This window comes from Aplidium turbinatum, chromosome 13 (assembly GCF_918807975.1).
Source record: "Aplidium turbinatum chromosome 13, kaAplTurb1.1, whole genome shotgun sequence".
NCBI lineage: Eukaryota > Metazoa > Chordata > Ascidiacea > Aplousobranchia > Polyclinidae > Aplidium > Aplidium turbinatum.
The window spans coordinates 14,940,679-14,959,497 of NC_137484.1; the positions used below are offsets into that span (position 1 = coordinate 14,940,679).

An 18,819-nucleotide genomic window follows, 5' to 3' on the forward strand; every position below is an offset into this window, starting at 1 on the left:
GTTAACAAATACAGTAATCTATTTCTAAACTGCTAAACAATTCTATCCCTTATTACGTGTGAAATTGACGCAAAGGAATGTTCGCGTAGATGAGCTATCATTGCTGAACTTGAAAAATAACGCGAAGTCCTTCTATTTAAAGCCATGAATTAGGAAAAAAGTTATTCCTGATGCTGAATGTAAAAACGTTACAGTTGCATAAAAAGGCCGTTCGTTGACGCTAATGCTGAGTATTTCACAATACAACGAATCTTTAAGAAATTGACACAAAGAAATACGTTTTGAAACAAGCGAACCTATTTAGCATAGAATCAACGTCAAACTGTGCTATGCCAATGTATACACAGATGTTATCTCACAATAATTAATCAACGGGAAAGAATCCGACAACACAGGCTATTTTCGATGCGTTAAAAGTTAAAAATAACACAATTTCAGAAATATGGGCGCCACTATATGACTAAAGGAGGCATAAACTCCTTTTGAGTCTGAAAACTGTCAGAATCTAAGATAGTTAATAGACTTGTTTTTTCCGGACGCTACAGACAAAGGGAGAATTTAAATGTTGTTTCTATAATCCAACAGACAACCAAATTTCCAGATAGGAAAATTTTGATTTCGCTCACACAACTTTTATATTCACAAAAGTGATGTTACATCCTCCCCCTTAAAATGCTAACGAGGGATGAGATACATTTTACAAACACACAAACATCACTACTTCTATGTTACACTACTACAAACAAGTGTCCTTTACATATACAGTACATAATTAGGCCTACGTATGTGCATACAACTCATTTAGTGTCTCTCGTTGTAAGCGTGCTGCAAAACATAATGCCGATCATTGTTCTTTTACTATTTCCGTAATGTCATCTTCTTTCGAGGCGATCCCATCTGCTTCCTGGATGAGGCACAGTTTTGCTATAGGCCGTTGAATACTTCCCGACTGCGTGAGAACTTCTACAATTCGAACGACTCCTTTTTTGTCAGGAAAGGATCTGGTAACGCGACCCATTCTCCATCTTCCACGAGGAACATTGTTGTCAACAACAAGAACGATATCGTCTTGGTGAAGGTTACGTTTCACGTCTGGCCACTTTTGGCGTAAGGCAATAGTTGGAAGGTACTCACGAGACCACCTTTTCCAAAATTGATCTGCCAGGTATTGGACTTGTCTCCAACGACGCCTTATGTAATTATCTTTTTGGTTAAACAAGCCTGGCGGCAAATTGCTTTCTGGTCTCAGTAATAACAAGTGATTTGGCGTAAGAATCTCGTCGGCGGTTGGATCAATAACAACGGGAACTAAAGGACGAGAATTAAGAATTTTTTTTTCAACTTCAAGGAATAGGGTGTGCAAAACATCATCTGTAAGGGTTTGTGACTTTAACAGGGCATTAAAAATTCGGCGGATTGAACGAATCATCCTTTCCCAAGCTCCCCCCATATGGCTAGCTGTTGGTGGGTTAAAATTCCATTTTATTTGTTCTTGTTGAAAGAACGTTCCTATATTTTCTTGATTAAGAGCTTGAAGAGATTCTCGCAAAATTCTCTCGGCTCCAACAAAGTTGCTACCGTTGTCAGAAAACACTTCTTTGGGTTTACCTCTGCGGCTGACAAAACGGCGAAAAGCGTTGATGAAGGAATCGGTGGAAAGATCAGGAGCGACTTCAACATGGACGGCTCTCATGGTGAGGCATAAAAAGACACACCCGTAACGCTTTTCTAAACTGCGTGCACGTTTAGTATAGAATGACTCCAACAAAGTTGCTACCGTTGTCGGAAAACACTTCTTTGGGTTTACCTCTGCGGCTGACAAAACGGCGAAAAGCGTTGATGAAGGAATCGGTGGAAAGATCAGAAGCGACTTCAACATGAACGGCTCTCATGGTGTTCCCGACAATTCTCACCAAATCAAACGTCATATAAAAACCGATATGGTCTACTTAACCTAGCTGGCATCTTATGTCATGGAAATTGCTAGAAAATGTCCAAATATTGCACCATCGGTCGTAAGACCTGATGAAATATTGCATCACTACCTTTGAACAACGGTTTGAATTGCGTGACAATGTCTTTCATTATTGCGTCACAGTTACTGTCTACGTGCATTTGAGATATCGCAAATTATTCTAGTCATTCGTAAAATTGTTTGTTGGAAGTCAGTCGCATATTTAACTGTTTGCTTGGTGCTTGCTAGCTGGACAAATTTTCCGTCTTTTATCTAAGTAATCTGTTCTGTAGTGACAAGTTTTAGTGGTGTACGGCGTTGCATCCAATTTCGACAGCTTTGAGGCTATTTTTACGGAAATACAATTTTGAATAGACGTTTCGAAGGAGTGTTTCTTTTTCGGTCATTACATGCAGACAAACGGATCCGGGAACTTTATGTTACAATTTTCCCACGAAGAGATTATGGTTTACCGCTGTGACCATAAATAATAAAAGACGGATTCTCTGGCTAGTGTTTGTATGGAAGCACAGGCAAGACATAAAAAATAAAAGACGTTTTTGTTAGCTGGTAGGCCAAGAAGCACTTGAAGGCATAAATAATAAAAAACGAGTTCTTGTCAGTTGGTAGGTCAAGAAGAAATTAAAGCAAAATAATAAAAGAAGATCTTGTTGGTTGGTAGTCTACAGAAGCAAAAGAAAATTAAAGACATTTCTTCTCAGTTGGTACTGAAGAACTTCAAGTTAAAAATTAAAGGCGTTTCTTTGTTGGTTCTGAAGAAAAAACAACATTGACATTCATTTGAAGAAAAAAGATTAAAGACAATCGATCTGTGCTTGAAGATTCAAGTGAACGAATCCAAGCAAGTTTTGTGGAACTCTAGGACTTCATATACCCGTACAACTACGGTATTGTGCATTTAAATTCTTTTTGTATTTTTACGGTCTTTGCAGTTAAGTTTTTTATTACTTAATTTTGTGTGTATGTGTAACTTAATTTTTTAATTGTTAAATTTAGCCCCAACATTTAATATGTCTACACTCGGTGGCGACAAGGACTCGACCGCCGTCGACTCGACTGAGTTTAAGCCTGATGATGTTCTTTGTGGTCGGGAAGGCCATTCTGGGAAGGGACCCAGTAACGATGAGGCTAAGTCAGTTCGAGAGGCCCGGCATCTTAGAAGGGATATTTTGACTCAAATTGGGGAACTTTCTGTAGCCCTAGGTTCTTTGAGTGATAAGCAGGAACTGTTAATTTTTAGATCTAAGTTCTCTACTTTGGAAGAGGATTTACGGCATTTCCATGCTCTTTTGACTAAAATTTTTAACTCTGCAGTCTTGGCAGAACTTCGTGATAGGGTAGACCCCGAATTTAACTCGTTAAAAAATAACCTTGAACAAAAAGTAAGTGAGTTCTCAGATATGTTGGATGCTGACATACATCCTTAGGATAGCGCCTCAAGTGTAAGCCCTAGGATGTCTACTAGTTCGTCTCGGATAGTGGCACAAATTAACCTACAGCTAAGACGAGAAGAGCTCCAGATACAAGCTGAGGCCGAAGCGAGAGCTGCTGAGGCCATCGCGAGAGCTGAGACCATAAGAGCTGAGGCCGAAGCGAGAGCTGAGGCCGAAGCGAGAGCTGCTGAGGCCGCCGCGAGAGCAGAAGCGAGAGCTGCTGAGTTCGCACTCAAAGACGCTCAGTTGAGGGCTGAACAACGTAAAGAGGTAGTTTTAGCTGAATATCGATCAGAGTTGGGCTCCCGGCGTAGTTCTAAGAAGGGCTTTTCTAGCCATTCCAGAAATGAACATCAATCGCAGTTTAATTTACATAACCTTTTCCAGACGCCTGTTCAATCTGTAAGTGGACCAGTGCAATCCACACGTTTTCCAGCTGTTTCAGGAGGTCTCGGGGCCGCGGCTAAGGGTCTTCCGAAGGCTGTAGAGCCAAGGCCTGCGAATTATAGCCGAACTCCTCCCCCAAAGCGTACAGGTCACGGGGCCGCTATCAGAAGTAATGTTTTGCCCCCTTCACAATTTTCTGCGCCGCTAGTTTTTGATCTCCCAGCTACACGTAATTTGGGTGGTTGTGAGAGGCGTATCGCGTCTCCTGATTTTAACGTGTGTGAGGATCGTGATCGGGCTGTGCATGTGACTGAGCCCACTCAGCCCCTTAAGGGATATAGTTTGTCTTCTCCCGCTAAATCGAGTTCTCAACAACAGGATTGCTTTTTCGAATACCAAAATAGTAGGACGTTTTTTGATAAGGCGGCCTTGATTGATTACGATGGTAATAATATGCCATTTATCTTCTTTAAAAATCGTGTTACGGCCTTAATGGCAGCTTCACCGTTTAAAGGAACTCGTTTGACTTTGTTACAAGCAGCTTGTGTTAGAACAGCTGCGCAAACGATTGCTAATTTGGTTTCCGACACTCCTGGCTTGTCAGAAGAAGACAGGATAGAAATGTCGTTAGCTCGCTTGTCCCAGCGTTTTGGGGTTCGTGGAGGTCTTTTCGCCGAACCGGAAATTAGAAAGTATCGCTATGGTAGCAAATTGACTTCGACCTCTTCCAGTGATTTGAAAGAGTTTAAAGATGAATTGTCGCAGTGTCTGCTTTACGCGCAAGCTTATGGTCAGCGTGACAAATTGGAAGGACGTTTTGTTTTGGATTTGGCTAAGCGACTCCCGTTTGACGCTAAGCAGCGTTATCTTGACTTTTTAGGTGATCAGTATGGTGGTACTGATGAGCCTACTTTTCAGAGTTTGTTTGAATTTGTAGTACGGGAGGAAACGCGCAAGTCGACTGATTTTAGCATTATGCTAATGGGCGATTCTGGTGAGTCGCAGCATTTTAAAAAGTCTGGCAAAGGAAAATTGCCTTCATGTCCGGTTAGGCAGACGTCGGTAAAACCCCATGATAATGTGATTTCATGGAGTTCGCAGTACTCGACTGCTGTTGGCGCACCGCGCGGTGGTGTGGCCAGACGTAGAGACATACCGGCATGTTTTTATTGTTCGTCACGTGGTCAAGTTGAATATCATTTTTTGTCTAATTGTAAAGAATTTTTGCGCTTGACACCTAAAGATCGGAGAGATGTCATTGTGAAAGCTGGCAAATGCTTGAATTGTTTGCGCCAGCATATAGTTAGGGATTGCGTTCATGCAAACAACTGTCGTCAATGTGGCCCTAACAACGATAGGAAACACTATTTTCTTCTGCATGATTTTTATGTGACGTCACGTGATTCTCTGGATTCTGTTGGGAAAGATGATGCTGGTGCCAGAGTTCCTGTGCGTAATGTTAAGATTGGAAATGTTAAAGCAGCCTTTAACCGCATTACTGCTGCTCGTGTTTCGAATCCAATGACTGGCAAATCGAAGTTGGTGTATTGTCAGCATGATCCTGGTTCGCAGTTGACCTTTGTTTCGAGTGATTTGGTCTGCAAACTTGACGTTAAACCGTATGACAAAGCGTCGTTTAAAATGGATACTCTGGCTGGTCAGAAACCTACTTGTGCTGACCTTGTTAAACTCAACATTCAGTCGTTAGAGACGAATGAACTGTTTTGTGATATAACTTCGGTGGTTAACCCAGCTTGGGCTGACGATGTTAAAACTTTACCCCATAAGCAGGATTTAAGAGGTTTCCGTCATTTTCATGACGTGAATATGTTTCATTTGAATGATTGTAGTACTGTAGATGTGCTGATTGGCAACGACAACGCTTATTTGATGTGTGCTAAAGAAGAGCGTGTTGGTGAAAATCGTAGTGAACCACATGCTTTGCTCACTCCTCTCGGTTGGTTGGCTTGTGGTGGTAAGTCACCCTTGGATGAAAGCGTTGCAAATGTGTGCAGAGTGCAGACGTCTTCAGAGTCGGATGTCATCTCTAGCTTTCAGCGTAAAATTGAGTCTCGTGATATGGAAATAGCAGACCTGAATAAAGTCATTCAGGATTTGACCTTGCAAAATGAAACCTGTGAATTGTGTCGCAATGATATTTTGGCTAGAGAACTTGTTGAACCGAATATTGAGTTGAAAGATGGTCGATTTGAGATACCTGTTCCGTTGAAGGAAGATATTGATTTACCTAACAATTTTGTGTTGGCGTCAGATAGAGCTGCTGCTTTAAGGAAGAAGGCTTTAAAACAACCTGAACTTTGTGATTTCCTTACTGACACCATGAAAGATCTTAAATCTAATGGCTATATTGAGCGTGCTGGTGAAGCAGAAAATTTAAAAGGATTTCAGTGGCATTTACCATACTTTGTAACGTCACAATTAAAAAAGCTTATTGTTTACGATGGCAAGTCTGAATTTCGAGGAACTTGTGTTAATGATGTAGTGTTTTCGTGTCCTGATTTTTTAAACCCTCTGGCAGATCTCTTGGCTAGATTTCGGCTTGGTGGATTTGGTTTCGTGGCCGATATGACCAAGTACTTTTTTCACATTTTAGACTCTTCAATACGTAAGCCCAATTTTATTGAACTGCTTACGTACACCAGCAGTGCTGTTCGGATCGTGAACGAACGCCCTTTGGTACCTTTGAGTGACGACCCTAGGGATTTTACTGTCATCACCCCTGCCTCACTTTTGACCCCATACTTAGACCCATACTGTGCTGTTGGGCAGCCACACGATCGTGACCAACTAAGGAGGGATTATCGGTTCAATTTGTCACTTTCTCAGCAGTTTTGGAGTAAATGGATCGATTTTTACTTGCCAGGGCTTCAGGGCCGGAAAAAATGGCTAAAAATGACCGAGAATTTGGAGCCTGGTCAACTTGTAGTGGTGGGTTCTCTCCAAGACATTGGTAAACATGGGAAGTATCAACTTGGGAGGGTGCATGAGGTGGTCCCACAAATTAGGAAAGGGAAGCCTGTGGTTCGTAGAGCTAAAGTTGCCGTCTGCAACTATGATGAGAGTACGGAGAAAGTAAAAGTAGACTACGTGTTGAGGGATATTTCGTGCCTCGCCCCCGTAAAGAACACCTAAGTGTTAAGGTTTGAGCCTGGTTTTGTCTGCGGTGGCCGACACTTGTCTGAGCCCAGAACAGTCGGTTATTATCGCAACCATTGTAGCCTATATAGCGTCATTTTAGCGTGTACCTATGGTACCAATTTCATGTATCGTCGTGTATTATTCGTATTGTTGTTCATTCTTTGCATGCCCTTTGTATTTACGTGTTAACATAAACGTGAGTGATTCAAACAATTTATGTATCGTGTGTTTTTATTCATTGGCTCACAATTGTCGTCAATTCTTTTTTAGTTATGCCATGTCAGACTGTCATAACTAGGGGCCGCTATGTTCCCGACAATTTTCACCAAATCAAACGTCATATAAAAACCGTTATGGTCTACTTAACCTAGCTGGCATCTTACGTCATGGAAATTGCTAGAAAATGTCCAAATATTGCACCATCGGTCGTAAGACCTGATGAAATATTGCATCACTACCTTTGAACAACGGTTTGAATTGCGTGACAATGTCTTTCATTATTGCGTCACAGTTACTGTGTGGCGTTCCCCTTTACAATTCTGCCTGCGTCTGAATAGTTCTGTCCGCTAGAGGCGCCAAGGCTGGAACGTGGCCGCGGATGAATACTAAACAGAGACTTTTGAAAACAACAACTCAGCGATCGATCGTGAAATGAAGTGAAGGAAAGCGATGCACAAAAGACAATAAAGAAATGACATTCGGAAATCGGAACATGGCTACAAGGTTGAACCCGGACTATTGATTATGGACATTTATTCTATTAAGTAATATTACTGTGTGTGTAACCTGGTCTGCCCTGGTGACCTTCATTTGTATTAGCTTCTACCATTGTTAATTAATGTTATTGTGTTTACTTTGAATTATTATACTACTTCTACAATGCTTACTTTAGTGTGGTATTAATAGACAGTGCACTCTAGAAGAGTTAAGGTTAGAACAACGCCCCTTCTGAGCTAGGAGTCGCATGTCGGTAGTGCTTAGCATACACTATTCGACAACACCCACACCATACCCCAAACTGTCTACGTGCATTTGAGATATCGCAAATTATTCTAGTCATTCGTAAAATTGTTTGTTGGAAGTCAGTCGCATATTTAACTGTTTGCTTGGTGCTTGCTAGCTGGACAAATTTTCCGTCTTTTATCTAAGTAATCTGTTCTGTAGTGACAAGTTTTAGTGGTGTACGGCGTTGCATCCAATTTCGACAGCTTTGAGGCCATTTTTACGGAAATACAATTTTGAATAGACGTTTCGAAGGAGTGTTTCTTTTTCGGTCATTACATACAGACGAACGGATCCGGGAACTTTATGTTACAATTTTCCCACAAAGTGATTATGGTTTACCGCTGTGACCACATGGTGAGGCATGAAAAGACACACCCGTAACGCTTTTCTAAACTGCGTGCACGTTTAGTATAGAATGGACCAAAATAATCTATTCCTACATGTGAGAAAGGAGGCTCATCCGGTTTCAGACGAGCAGGAGGAAGAGCTGACATAAGTTGCTGAGAACCAAGTGCGCTACGTTTGCGACACAGAACACACTTACTAATTTCTTTTCTGACAGCAGCTCCACCCTTTATGATCCAAAAACGTTGGCGAAGCGATGTCCATGTATGGGACATACCAAAATGGCCAACCAGGACTCGGTGGTTTCGAATGAACAAAGTTGTCAAATGATGTTGATAGGGCAATATTGCTGGGTGTTTAGATTCGAAAAGTATCGGTGCATTTTCTAACCGTCCACCAACTCGAAGAACACCACTCATCAGGCATGGACTCAACTTCGAAACACATCGAAGATTCGGAAGACTCTTTAATTCCCTTTTGAGTGCTTTGCTAGAAGAAGAAGAAAAAGAATTCTTAAGAATTACAAACACAGGCGAAAAGACTTGCTTCTGTACATAAGATATGAGACGTAACTCAGCGATGTACAGTTCATCAGCGGTAAGACGTCCTGGAGTTACAGAAGACCTGTCTTGGACAAACTTGCAAAACCGTTTTAGCCATGCTGTGGCCTTTTTTAAACGGTGCAAGGTCGAAAAATAACTAATTAGATTGTCTACGGCTACTGTCTGACTTACCTGAACTGCAGAGACAATATTAGGCTCAAGAGGCTGAAAATCTAAAGGAAAAGACTCAAAATTTACTTCTGAAGCGGGAATAGAAGGCCAGGAGTCTTCTGTTTTCCACAAGAACTTCGGAGCTTTTAGCCATCGAGACTTCAACAACTGAATTACAGATAGGCCGCGAGATGCATCGTCGGCTGGATTGATATGAGAATTGACGTGCCTCCATTGGGAAGGCGTAGTTTGTCGATAAATTTTTGCCAAACGGTTTGACACAAAGGTCCTAAATCGTTTGTTTTCATTATTAATACTCCTTCTTACCGCACTAGAGTCAGTCCAAAAGATTGACTGACAGTTTGAATAATCAAGTTGAGAACGAAGCCACTTGTCGGCTTTACCTGCCAACACCGCTGCTACAAGTTCCAGTCTTGGAATACTTTCTGATTTGGGTGGTGTAACTTTAGCTTTGCCACACACAAAGGAACAATGAATAGATCCCTTATCGTCGACCAGGCGCAAGTAAGATACAAACCCGTAACCTTGAACAGAAGCATCCGAAAAATGATGAAGTTGATGACTAACAACTTTACCAAAGTTAAGAGGTTTAAAACAACGAAATAAATTCAACTCACCAAGATCATGCAGTTGCTTAAACCATGTTTGCCACTCAAGCACATCTGAATTCCGCAGTTGATCATCCCAGCCAAGTTTTTGCTGAATGATGTTTTACTGCAGAATTCTAGCAGTCAGCACGACTGGAGCAATGAAACCCAATGGGTCATACAGAGAATTAACAGCAGATTGAATGGAACGTCTCGTAAACGTTTTCAACTCAAAATTGTCTGAAACTCTAAGTGGTGCGTTTACCACAAGTGCCAGTCTATGCCCCAGCCCAATGAATGTGTACGTTGCCATGAAGTGCCACAGACGAAAGAACTTTTGAAGAAAGACGCATCTAGTTGTGTTACCGTACCAATTTGACCAATTTTGAGGCACACTTACATCCTGCAGTTCTGGGTACTTTTTTTATGAGGAGCAGGAAGAACTGGAGAAAAAGCAATAAACCGAAAGGAGAAACGGAGATCTATCAAAAGAGTAAGGATGTTACATTAAGCTAAAAATACCCTCAACGCTAAAGAATGCACACTAAAAGAAGTGACTTTATTTCCTTGCAGGCAGTAAGTTATCAGTAATTAGTCGCTTACAGGCATGTATTGGAGTGGATACTAGGCTACAAGGTGATGCTCTCGGAAGCAACAATCGGATTGTGCTGCCATCATGCAAAATTGTTTGGCAAATCCGAAACAATTTTCCAAGTCCAAATGGCCGTTACACCGGATTTCAATGGCCAACTGAAGGCACATTATGAGAGAGAGAGAGAGAGAGCTTTTATTTATTTATGAATAGTGATGAATGATGATGAATTAAATATGAATGATGATTTGGACGATTTCTTCATTTTTCACTTCAAGTATATTTTAGGTTTTGTAGGAACCAGGTGCGGATTTATGGGGGGGGCCCAGGGGGCCCGGGCCCCCCCCGAAATATTGTGAGGAATTATTGTTGAAATTCTATGTATCCGCATCAAATCGTTTGATGTACGTCTAAACAGCTGATATTTGTCCCAAGGCGGACTTAACTTATCTGGGGGGGGGGGGGGGGGTAATTTTTTGTTATTATTATGGTTAAAATCATGCATCGATCAGACTCCTTTATTCCGTTATACAACTGTAAATGCATTTTAATAGCAACATTTGTTGGTGCTGACTCAGCTGAAACCAATGCTGAACCAAATGACGTCAGTTGAAACAATCTGAAACCTTGAATGGCTGTTTTATAGTTTTTAGCCTTCATTATAATTTCAATCAATTGCCGTCTATGCTTGCAAACATACAAACATCCAATTGGTCATGGACACTGCATACAGGGTTTTAAACCAGATTTCAAGTTTACTTTGCATGCTTAGCAGTTTTTATTCAAGCAAAATGTATTTTTCAAACATTCACAATTGATGAAATGGCTGTTTCTTTTAATGTCTATTTTATTTTATGGCATATCGTATATGTCGTAGTATAGTGGTATAGTGGCTTAGCCAAGGGGAGGGGGGGGGTTACAACCCCCCCTTGGCACGCGTGTGACATCACGATATTGAGAATGAAGCTTTCAGTATCTATGTCTCTTAAACAAAGTTTTCCTAATTTTAAACGAAACTGCATTAAAAGAGCGAGTTTTGCCAATACTAAACATTCAAATATCTCAGCCAGGAATTAGCAACAAGAAAACATAGAGACTTAGGTTTATTACCGAAAAATCCGAAGAAAACATGATCTTATCCTTTTGCTATGCCACCAGACAGCACCATTTTATAAGAATATTTATACCCACATTTTTGTTGAAAATGCTCTCAGAATGCACCAAATTCAAAGTAATTTTTCAAAATTTTCTGGGGGCTGCCCCCCAGACCCCCCACCGGCCGTCAAAACCCCCCCTTTCAAAATTCCTGGCTACGCTACTGTCGTAGTATCATTGTTCATATCTGCTTTATCTTTTTCTTTCTGTTTAATTGCTTTTCAAATTTTCTGGCCCCCCCCGAAAAAAACTCCTAGATCCGCGCCTGGTAGGAACGTATCCAGTACAGTTTTATTAAACTGAAAAAAACAATAAATCTTTGAAAAAAACAACCGCTTGTACCAACTGTGATCCACCAATTACATCTAGAAAGCATTTGTTTTATCCGTCGCTAACGACGCCCACCCAAGATGACGTAGCCTAACATCACCAAAGTCGTCCCAGAGCAGTGAAATATGGAGTTTCGCCAGTGGTGGCGCTGCGAAGCAGTCGTTTTGTATAAATTTCGCCCTAACCAGTCGAGCTTTGAGGCAGCGTTGCCAGATGGGGAAATCGGATACCAAATAAAAAAAATCTGGTGAAATTTAGAGGTCTTTGGTGTCAAGCTTTTTGACCTTGGAACCAAACAACCTTTTGGGGAAATCTGGTGAAATTTTCCCCACTGAAGTTTTTCCAAATTTTTTTCAACCTTTTAGCGAAAAATCCTAGCTCGTTCAGAAAACGTTTTGCAAGAGGTTTGCGCATGCGTGATGGCATTGTGTTGCAAGTTCAGAGTGGCCAATTTGCGCTCTATAATCAATTTTTTGAATCTGACAGCAGCACTGTACCAAAAATTGTGTAGCTTTTGCCACTGGCATGGTGGCAAGCAGTGGCTAGACATTGTTTTTTAGAGAGTTCTTTTTACCAAAAAATTGGCAAAAATGGCTAATTTTATATTTAAAATTTATATTTAATTTTATATTTAAATATAGTGCAGCAGGTTGTTTTTAGCCCAGAAACTAAAGGTTTATCAGTTACATCACTGACCTTACATACTATGGGCTACACGCCTACACCTACATGTATGCAGTGGCCACTTATTTCATATTTATGGATATCCTGAGTAGGATATGCAAAGGTCTTTCAAATTATTTCATCGGGATGTTATTGCATCTTTGAGTGCATTTTAACCCTGGCAGTAAAAGTTGTCGCTTTTAAAATAAAAACAGCAACTTTTTTGGTGAAGAACTTTTGATGTTTACTGATAATTATGATTGCTACAATTATAATCCATGTATGCAATGTGTGACAAAACATGTGTTTTGCATATTTGTTTCATTTTAGTCTTAAAAACTATTTGTATTTTGAGGCAAAATTGCTTTATTTAGGGTGTGTTAAATATCTGGTGAAATTGTATGCAATCTGGTGAAATTTTAGTTACTTTTTGGTGCCAAGCAGCTTCCAGCATCTGGCAACGCTGCTTCGAGGTTAAGATTAAGAAGATCGCTAAGCATAATTCTGCGCTAGGAAATGCTTAGAAAAGTTACTATACTTGGGTCCAACCTGTCAGGGGCACTTTAACAAGCAACGCGCCATGACGAAGTTCATATTCTACACAAAGACTGCTCAACCATCCCTTTGGTAGGCACGCAAAGCTGAATGGAACAGATCGGAAAATAATGTCACAATTACAAGTCTCTTGATTTTGCTCAGTATAAATGCATAAATTTAAGGTAGGCTACCGTAGGCAACTAGGTGCAGGGGTTTAATGTTTTATTGTTGATTTAAATGTTTATTAACCCCTGATAACAGCAGAACCGCTGCTGGCGTAACAAAGCTTCGATGGCGTAGAGATAACGCAATGAGTCTCAAGTTCTTTTATTCGTGAGTTCGAATTGAATTTAGATTTTGAATTTGAAAAGTTATCTTATGAGTCTGGGTTAATTTTCAGTAATATTATGAGTCTCTGTTAAAATTGTTTTGTGCAGAGGTATATAAACCACTTTCAGAAAAAGGAAAAAACAAGCAGTTACGTAATTTAAAATTGGCAAGTTTCAACAATGTTTACGAAATAGGGTGAACTCTTGGTGAGATTCCGTCGCAGAGGTGAACTGCGGATATACTGAACAAGATTGAAAGCAATCAATGGCCATTTTAACAGCCTCACTTGAGAAAGCTGGGGGTGGTAGGTTATTTGAGTAAAAAATGATCCATCAAAATTATCCCGGTGCACAACAAGTGATCCTTTTTCAAGAAACGCAAATATTATGTGAGAATTACATTTTGCACAAGGTCGAAAACAGTAGATTTTCATCACGGGTCCCTACATAGGCATATTAATACTTGTTAGTTAGTAAGGGCCAACCCAACATGCCGTATAGAAAGCTATTGGAAGTAAAGGCCATTCAACATCAGAGGTGCAAAGTAATGAAAGTAGTGTTACTTAAGTAGCAATGAAACAAAAAAACTGGTATCCATCTAAAATGGACTGGCTTGCAATTAGCATAAAAATTAGCATAAACATAAAAGCAACTTGCAAAAAATAAAAGACAGTGACACTATGTCCTTTTTACTTTTATGTTAAGTAGCAATGTTCAGTAGGCTAACTATAGTACTTTTTGAGTAGGCTAGTTTTATTTTTCATTAGCCTACTTTCTACTGCACTTGTTTGGTTTTATGCCAAAGTAACGTTACACGAGTAATTTTATATTTTGTCAAGTAGAAAGTTGTAACTTTGATAAAAATCTGTTAAAAAGGTATCATTTCTAAGATAAAAAATTATTTTAAAGAGAAATTGTTAAAAATGAAAAGTTTTGTTGAAAAGAATTGTTAAAACGAAAAGTTTATCTTCCTAAGACCTAAATGATTCATTAAAAATTAAATTATTAAGTGAGATATTTTAAGACCAAAAATATTGGGATTTTGAAATATTTTTTCAAAACTTGATGAAATTACAGTCCCCAACACTATATATACAAAAAAAAAATTGATAAGACCCTAAATTTATAGGCCTATTACTTTATAACTAATTGGGTGTTTAGTAAAAGTTTGGGGCAAGCCTGTTCTAGACATTCGCTTTCAAAAACAATAGCATCTCAAAATGAGTGTCACTTAATCCAGCTCGTTTCTGCCTCAAAAGGTCTTTAGCGGTGGAAAAAACTCTTTCAATTGCAGCACTTGAAGGGATTGCAGTGTTTGTTTTAATAAACAATCTTTCTATTGTCGGATGCTTAAAGCATTCATCTGTGATGCATCTCTGAGGACTCATTTTGAGAAATTCTTCAACCAGTTTAGATGCACTTTGTCGTCGGCTTCTCGGTTGCTCAAACAAAAACCGAAAAACTCGTCATGTTGAGCAACTTCTTTTAAGTCGTCGCTGCTGCTTTCAGCTTCATTCTGACCTTCTTGCTCAAGCAAAGATTCAAGCTTGCTGATCAAGCTGAGTCTTGATGCTTTTCGCTATGCTTTCCGAAAGAAATGAATATCGTTCATCCATGTTAGATTGTGGGATCAACAAGAGCCGAAAATATGGATGCAACGCCATGGCGTTGATGATCAGTGCAGTGGAGTACGTGATGAAACCTCGTTTGGATGGCTTCCATCAAAACTGTCACTAACGGCAAGCAAACACCAACGATATTGTTAGATTTCAGTTCTTCTAACTTTTTCAATGCCGTAAACACGGATTAAATCGTTACGGAGTTAGCATTGTTGAAAAAAAATTACCGATCAAAGTACCGGGTATTTTGACCAAAAAAGTACTGGGTATTTAGGCAACCGGTACAAATTTCAAAAAGTACCGCGGCACCGGTACACAAAAAGTACCGCGGGACAATTGTACTCGGTACTGCCCACCTCTGTATATAATGCAATGCTCAAGCACACAGCCGCACACCCCGAGAGTCGAACCAGCGTCGCTTGATCTTGAAGATTCTTCGTCCACGAAGTCACACGCTAACCAAGTGAGCTATCAGAGCGGAAAGTTGTATTTATAGTGGATGGAATAGTGGAGTTACTAATTAGTCTCTGTAGTGGATGTACCTCTTGGGTGGAATAATTCACAGACAAAAATCCCAAACTAAAAAATTTTTACAAGCGGCATTTACGGCATGCACGTGTCGCAGCAGTGCCGGTCTTAGGGTGTTTCGGGCCCTGTGCGGAATATGCCTTGCGGGCCCCAATGACAATGATCCAATTCAGTAGTGTAGCTAGGTATTTTGAAAGGGGAGGGGGTGATTTGACGGTCGGCGGGCGACACCCAGCGACGGGGGTGTGGGGGGCATCCTCCAGAAATTTTTTAAAAATTTCTTTAAATTTGGGGCATTCTGAGGGCATGTTCAACAAAAATTTGGGTATGAATATTACTGTAAAATGGTGCTGTCCGGTGGCATAGCAAAATGATAAGATCATGCTTTCTTTGGCATTTTTCGGAAATAAAGCTATGTTTCTATGTTGAGTCTGGATGCAACTTATGTCGTCCCCTGAAAACTTTGTACCCCGATTTAGTACCGTACCCTAAAATCGTCTAACAAAATCAAATTTCGACCTATTTTGTCCCCTGAAAGGATCGAGAAAAATTTTGAAATGTTTGCGGCAACTCCGATCAGCGACTTCGGCTCTATTGTTTTTTTCTCAATTTTTGCAAGGTACGAAATGCTCAGGGGACGAAATAGGTTTCACCCGTTGAGTTTTTATGTTTTCTTGTAGCTAATTCTTTTGTTGAATTCACTTTTTGAATTTTTCTATTGAAAATGACAAAATTACTGCATTTTCTGAGTAAATTGCGGGCCCCTAATTTGCGGCCCTGTGCGATCGCACGGTTTGTACACCCTAAAGACCGGCACTGGTCGCAGTAACAAATAATTTAATTTTTATTGAACACTAGCCTATTTTTTGTGTACCGGTAAATATAATTTGCCATTTCTTCACGTTTGTCACATTACGGTCAAAGGAAGCAGCTGACTCGTGGTATTTCGCTGCTTCCTGTTTATGGTGGAATATATTTTATGGTGCAGGTGCTTTCGTATTGTTTTTACTTCTGCCAGGGCCAGATTTAGCTGATGGGGGGCCCGGGGCACTTTTAGATCGGGGGGCCCCCGTGCGAAAAACCACCTCTACGTCTACAGTAGCATTAATCCAGCATTGCATTGCACAGCATTTTACAGAAACTTCAAAAGCTGAAAGAAAAAAAAACACAAAATTACATTTTGTCCACATAGGGGGGCCCTTCAAAAGTCGGCTGGCCCGGGGCACCTACACCCTCTGCCCCCCCCCTATATTCGGGCCTGACTTCCGCACGATTCTCACAAGAAAAAAAACAAAACACAACAGCAGCACCAAATTAAATGATATGAGATGTTCTACTGGTGCAAATTAAGCTAAACTATCACAAGATGTATACAGTGACAATCTGCTTTTATTCCGACGTTTCGTCAATCAGACACGACTGACTTCTTCAGGGGGCTAGACCAGGTAGTGACTACCTGTCTAGCATGGCAAAACACAGGACATATTGCTGAAAACAACTAAACATGCAAAATGAAAATTCAACTTCTGGACAAAAACTTATCGCGCGCAAAGTTTGAAATAAGTTAGAAAAAAGGGGGACTTAATTGCGATCAACAAGAAACTTAAATAACAACAAGATAGGAGAGTGAACGGCATGAGTCATGAATCGAGTTTTGTACGCACTACTGCACAGTTTTACAATCAGCATGAAACCAATTTAAAAAAACGTCAAATCAGCACTTACAATAGTTTTTTGTAGATAGTGGGAAAAGAGATGCCATCATTGCGATTCATTACATGAGGCTTTTGATTGATGAACCAACTTTCAGAAAACATTCGCTTTTTATAATCACTTTCAACTTTTAGAATTTTAGAATTGCTCCAAGTTATTTTATGATCTGAAGTTATGGCATGCATGCAAGGAGCGGAATGTTCAGGGCGTTGATATTTGAAAGCTCTTTTGTGTTCATTAATGCGAGATTTGAGATCTCGTTTTGTTTGGCCAACGTAAATTAAATTGCAATCATCACAAGAAACTTGGTACACTAAACCTGAGATTTCGCTTTGATTCAAGGGGTCTTTTAAAGATGGCAAAAATTTATATACTTATTGTCAAGAAAGGTTTCAAAGCGACTTTTACACCAATTTCATTTAAGATACGCCGAATTTTTTCAGAAACTCCCTTAACATAAGGTAAAGAAACAAAAGACTTATACTGGGTAGATGGGGGTACTAAACTTTTAGGTTGTCGTTGGCAAGCATGCTTTCTTGGAAATCCATTGAGGCGCAAAGTATTGTGTAATGCTTTGTTCTGTCGTGAACGTTCATGCGGATCTGCGACATGTGTGTCAATGCGGTCATACAAAGTTTTAGCTACAGTAAGTTTTTGATGTTTGGGATGGTGTGAATTAAAATTTAAATATCTGTCAGTGTGTGTGGGTTTTTTGAAAATTGTAGTGGTCAACGTGTTTGTGGCATTGTGACGAATAACTGAGACGTCTAAAAATGATATGGAGTTGTTTTTTTCATGTTCTGTTGTGAATTGAATTGAAGAAAGAAAAAGGATACAGAGGAGTAAATGACGCAGCTGGTGTTGCAATGGCCAGATCAAAGATTACTCAAATTCTGAATACGGCAAGACCCCCACCACCTAACCTTCTTCCAGAAGAAATGACAGCTTTAAAAGAACTGAAATCTGACAGCTCCATCAAAATAATGAAAGCCGATAAAGGGAACGCAACGGTAATTATGGACAGTTCTGAGTATCATAACAAACTCTCTGAACTTTTAAATGACAATACTACATATAAAATTTTAAGACGTAGACCTAATTCTATTGCATCTATTGAAAAATCTGTAAACAAACTAGTTTGGCGATTTGCAACTCAACGAAAAATCACCATGCCAGTTTATCATCGTCTTAAGTGTAATAAGAGTGTAACTCCGAAAATCTATGGATTGCCCAAAATTCATAAAAACCACACCCCTCTTCGACCTATCGTTTCCTTTATCGGTTCGCCTACTTATAATTTATCGAAATTTTTAATTGATATTTGATCGCCATTGTTGAACCAAGAATACACTGTAAAAAATTCATTTGAGTTTGTACAGTTAATCAAAAACACCTCTGTTGATTGCAATAATTGCTTTGTTTCTTTTGATGTTGTGAGCTTATTTACTTCCGTTCCTCTCAAAGAATGTTTGCAGATTATCTCTCTACTACTTTCGCAAGATAAGTCTTTACACGAACGCACTAAACTTTCTATCAATGACGTCACAGAAGCTTTGAAATTGTGTTTTGAGTCTACTGTATTTTGTTATAATAACGTTCTTTATCGTCAAATTTATGGTACGCCGATGGGTTCTTGCATTTCCCCGGTCGTGGCTAACATTTTCATGGAATACATTGAGCGCACTGCCATCACTTCATTCCATACACCACCGCAACTTTGGGTGAGAT

General features: G+C 39.9%; 1 protein-coding gene across 1 annotated transcript; it reads right to left on the reverse strand.

The window, feature by feature from the left end:
• Positions 1–844: 844 nt before the first annotated feature.
• LOC145781679 (uncharacterized) lies at positions 845–1,693 on the reverse strand. Its single transcript, XM_082593354.1, has one exon. It carries the CDS (start codon positions 1,691–1,693, stop codon positions 845–847), a length of 849 nt encoding a protein of 282 aa, XP_082449480.1.
• Between the last annotated feature and the right edge of the window lie 17,126 nt (positions 1,694–18,819).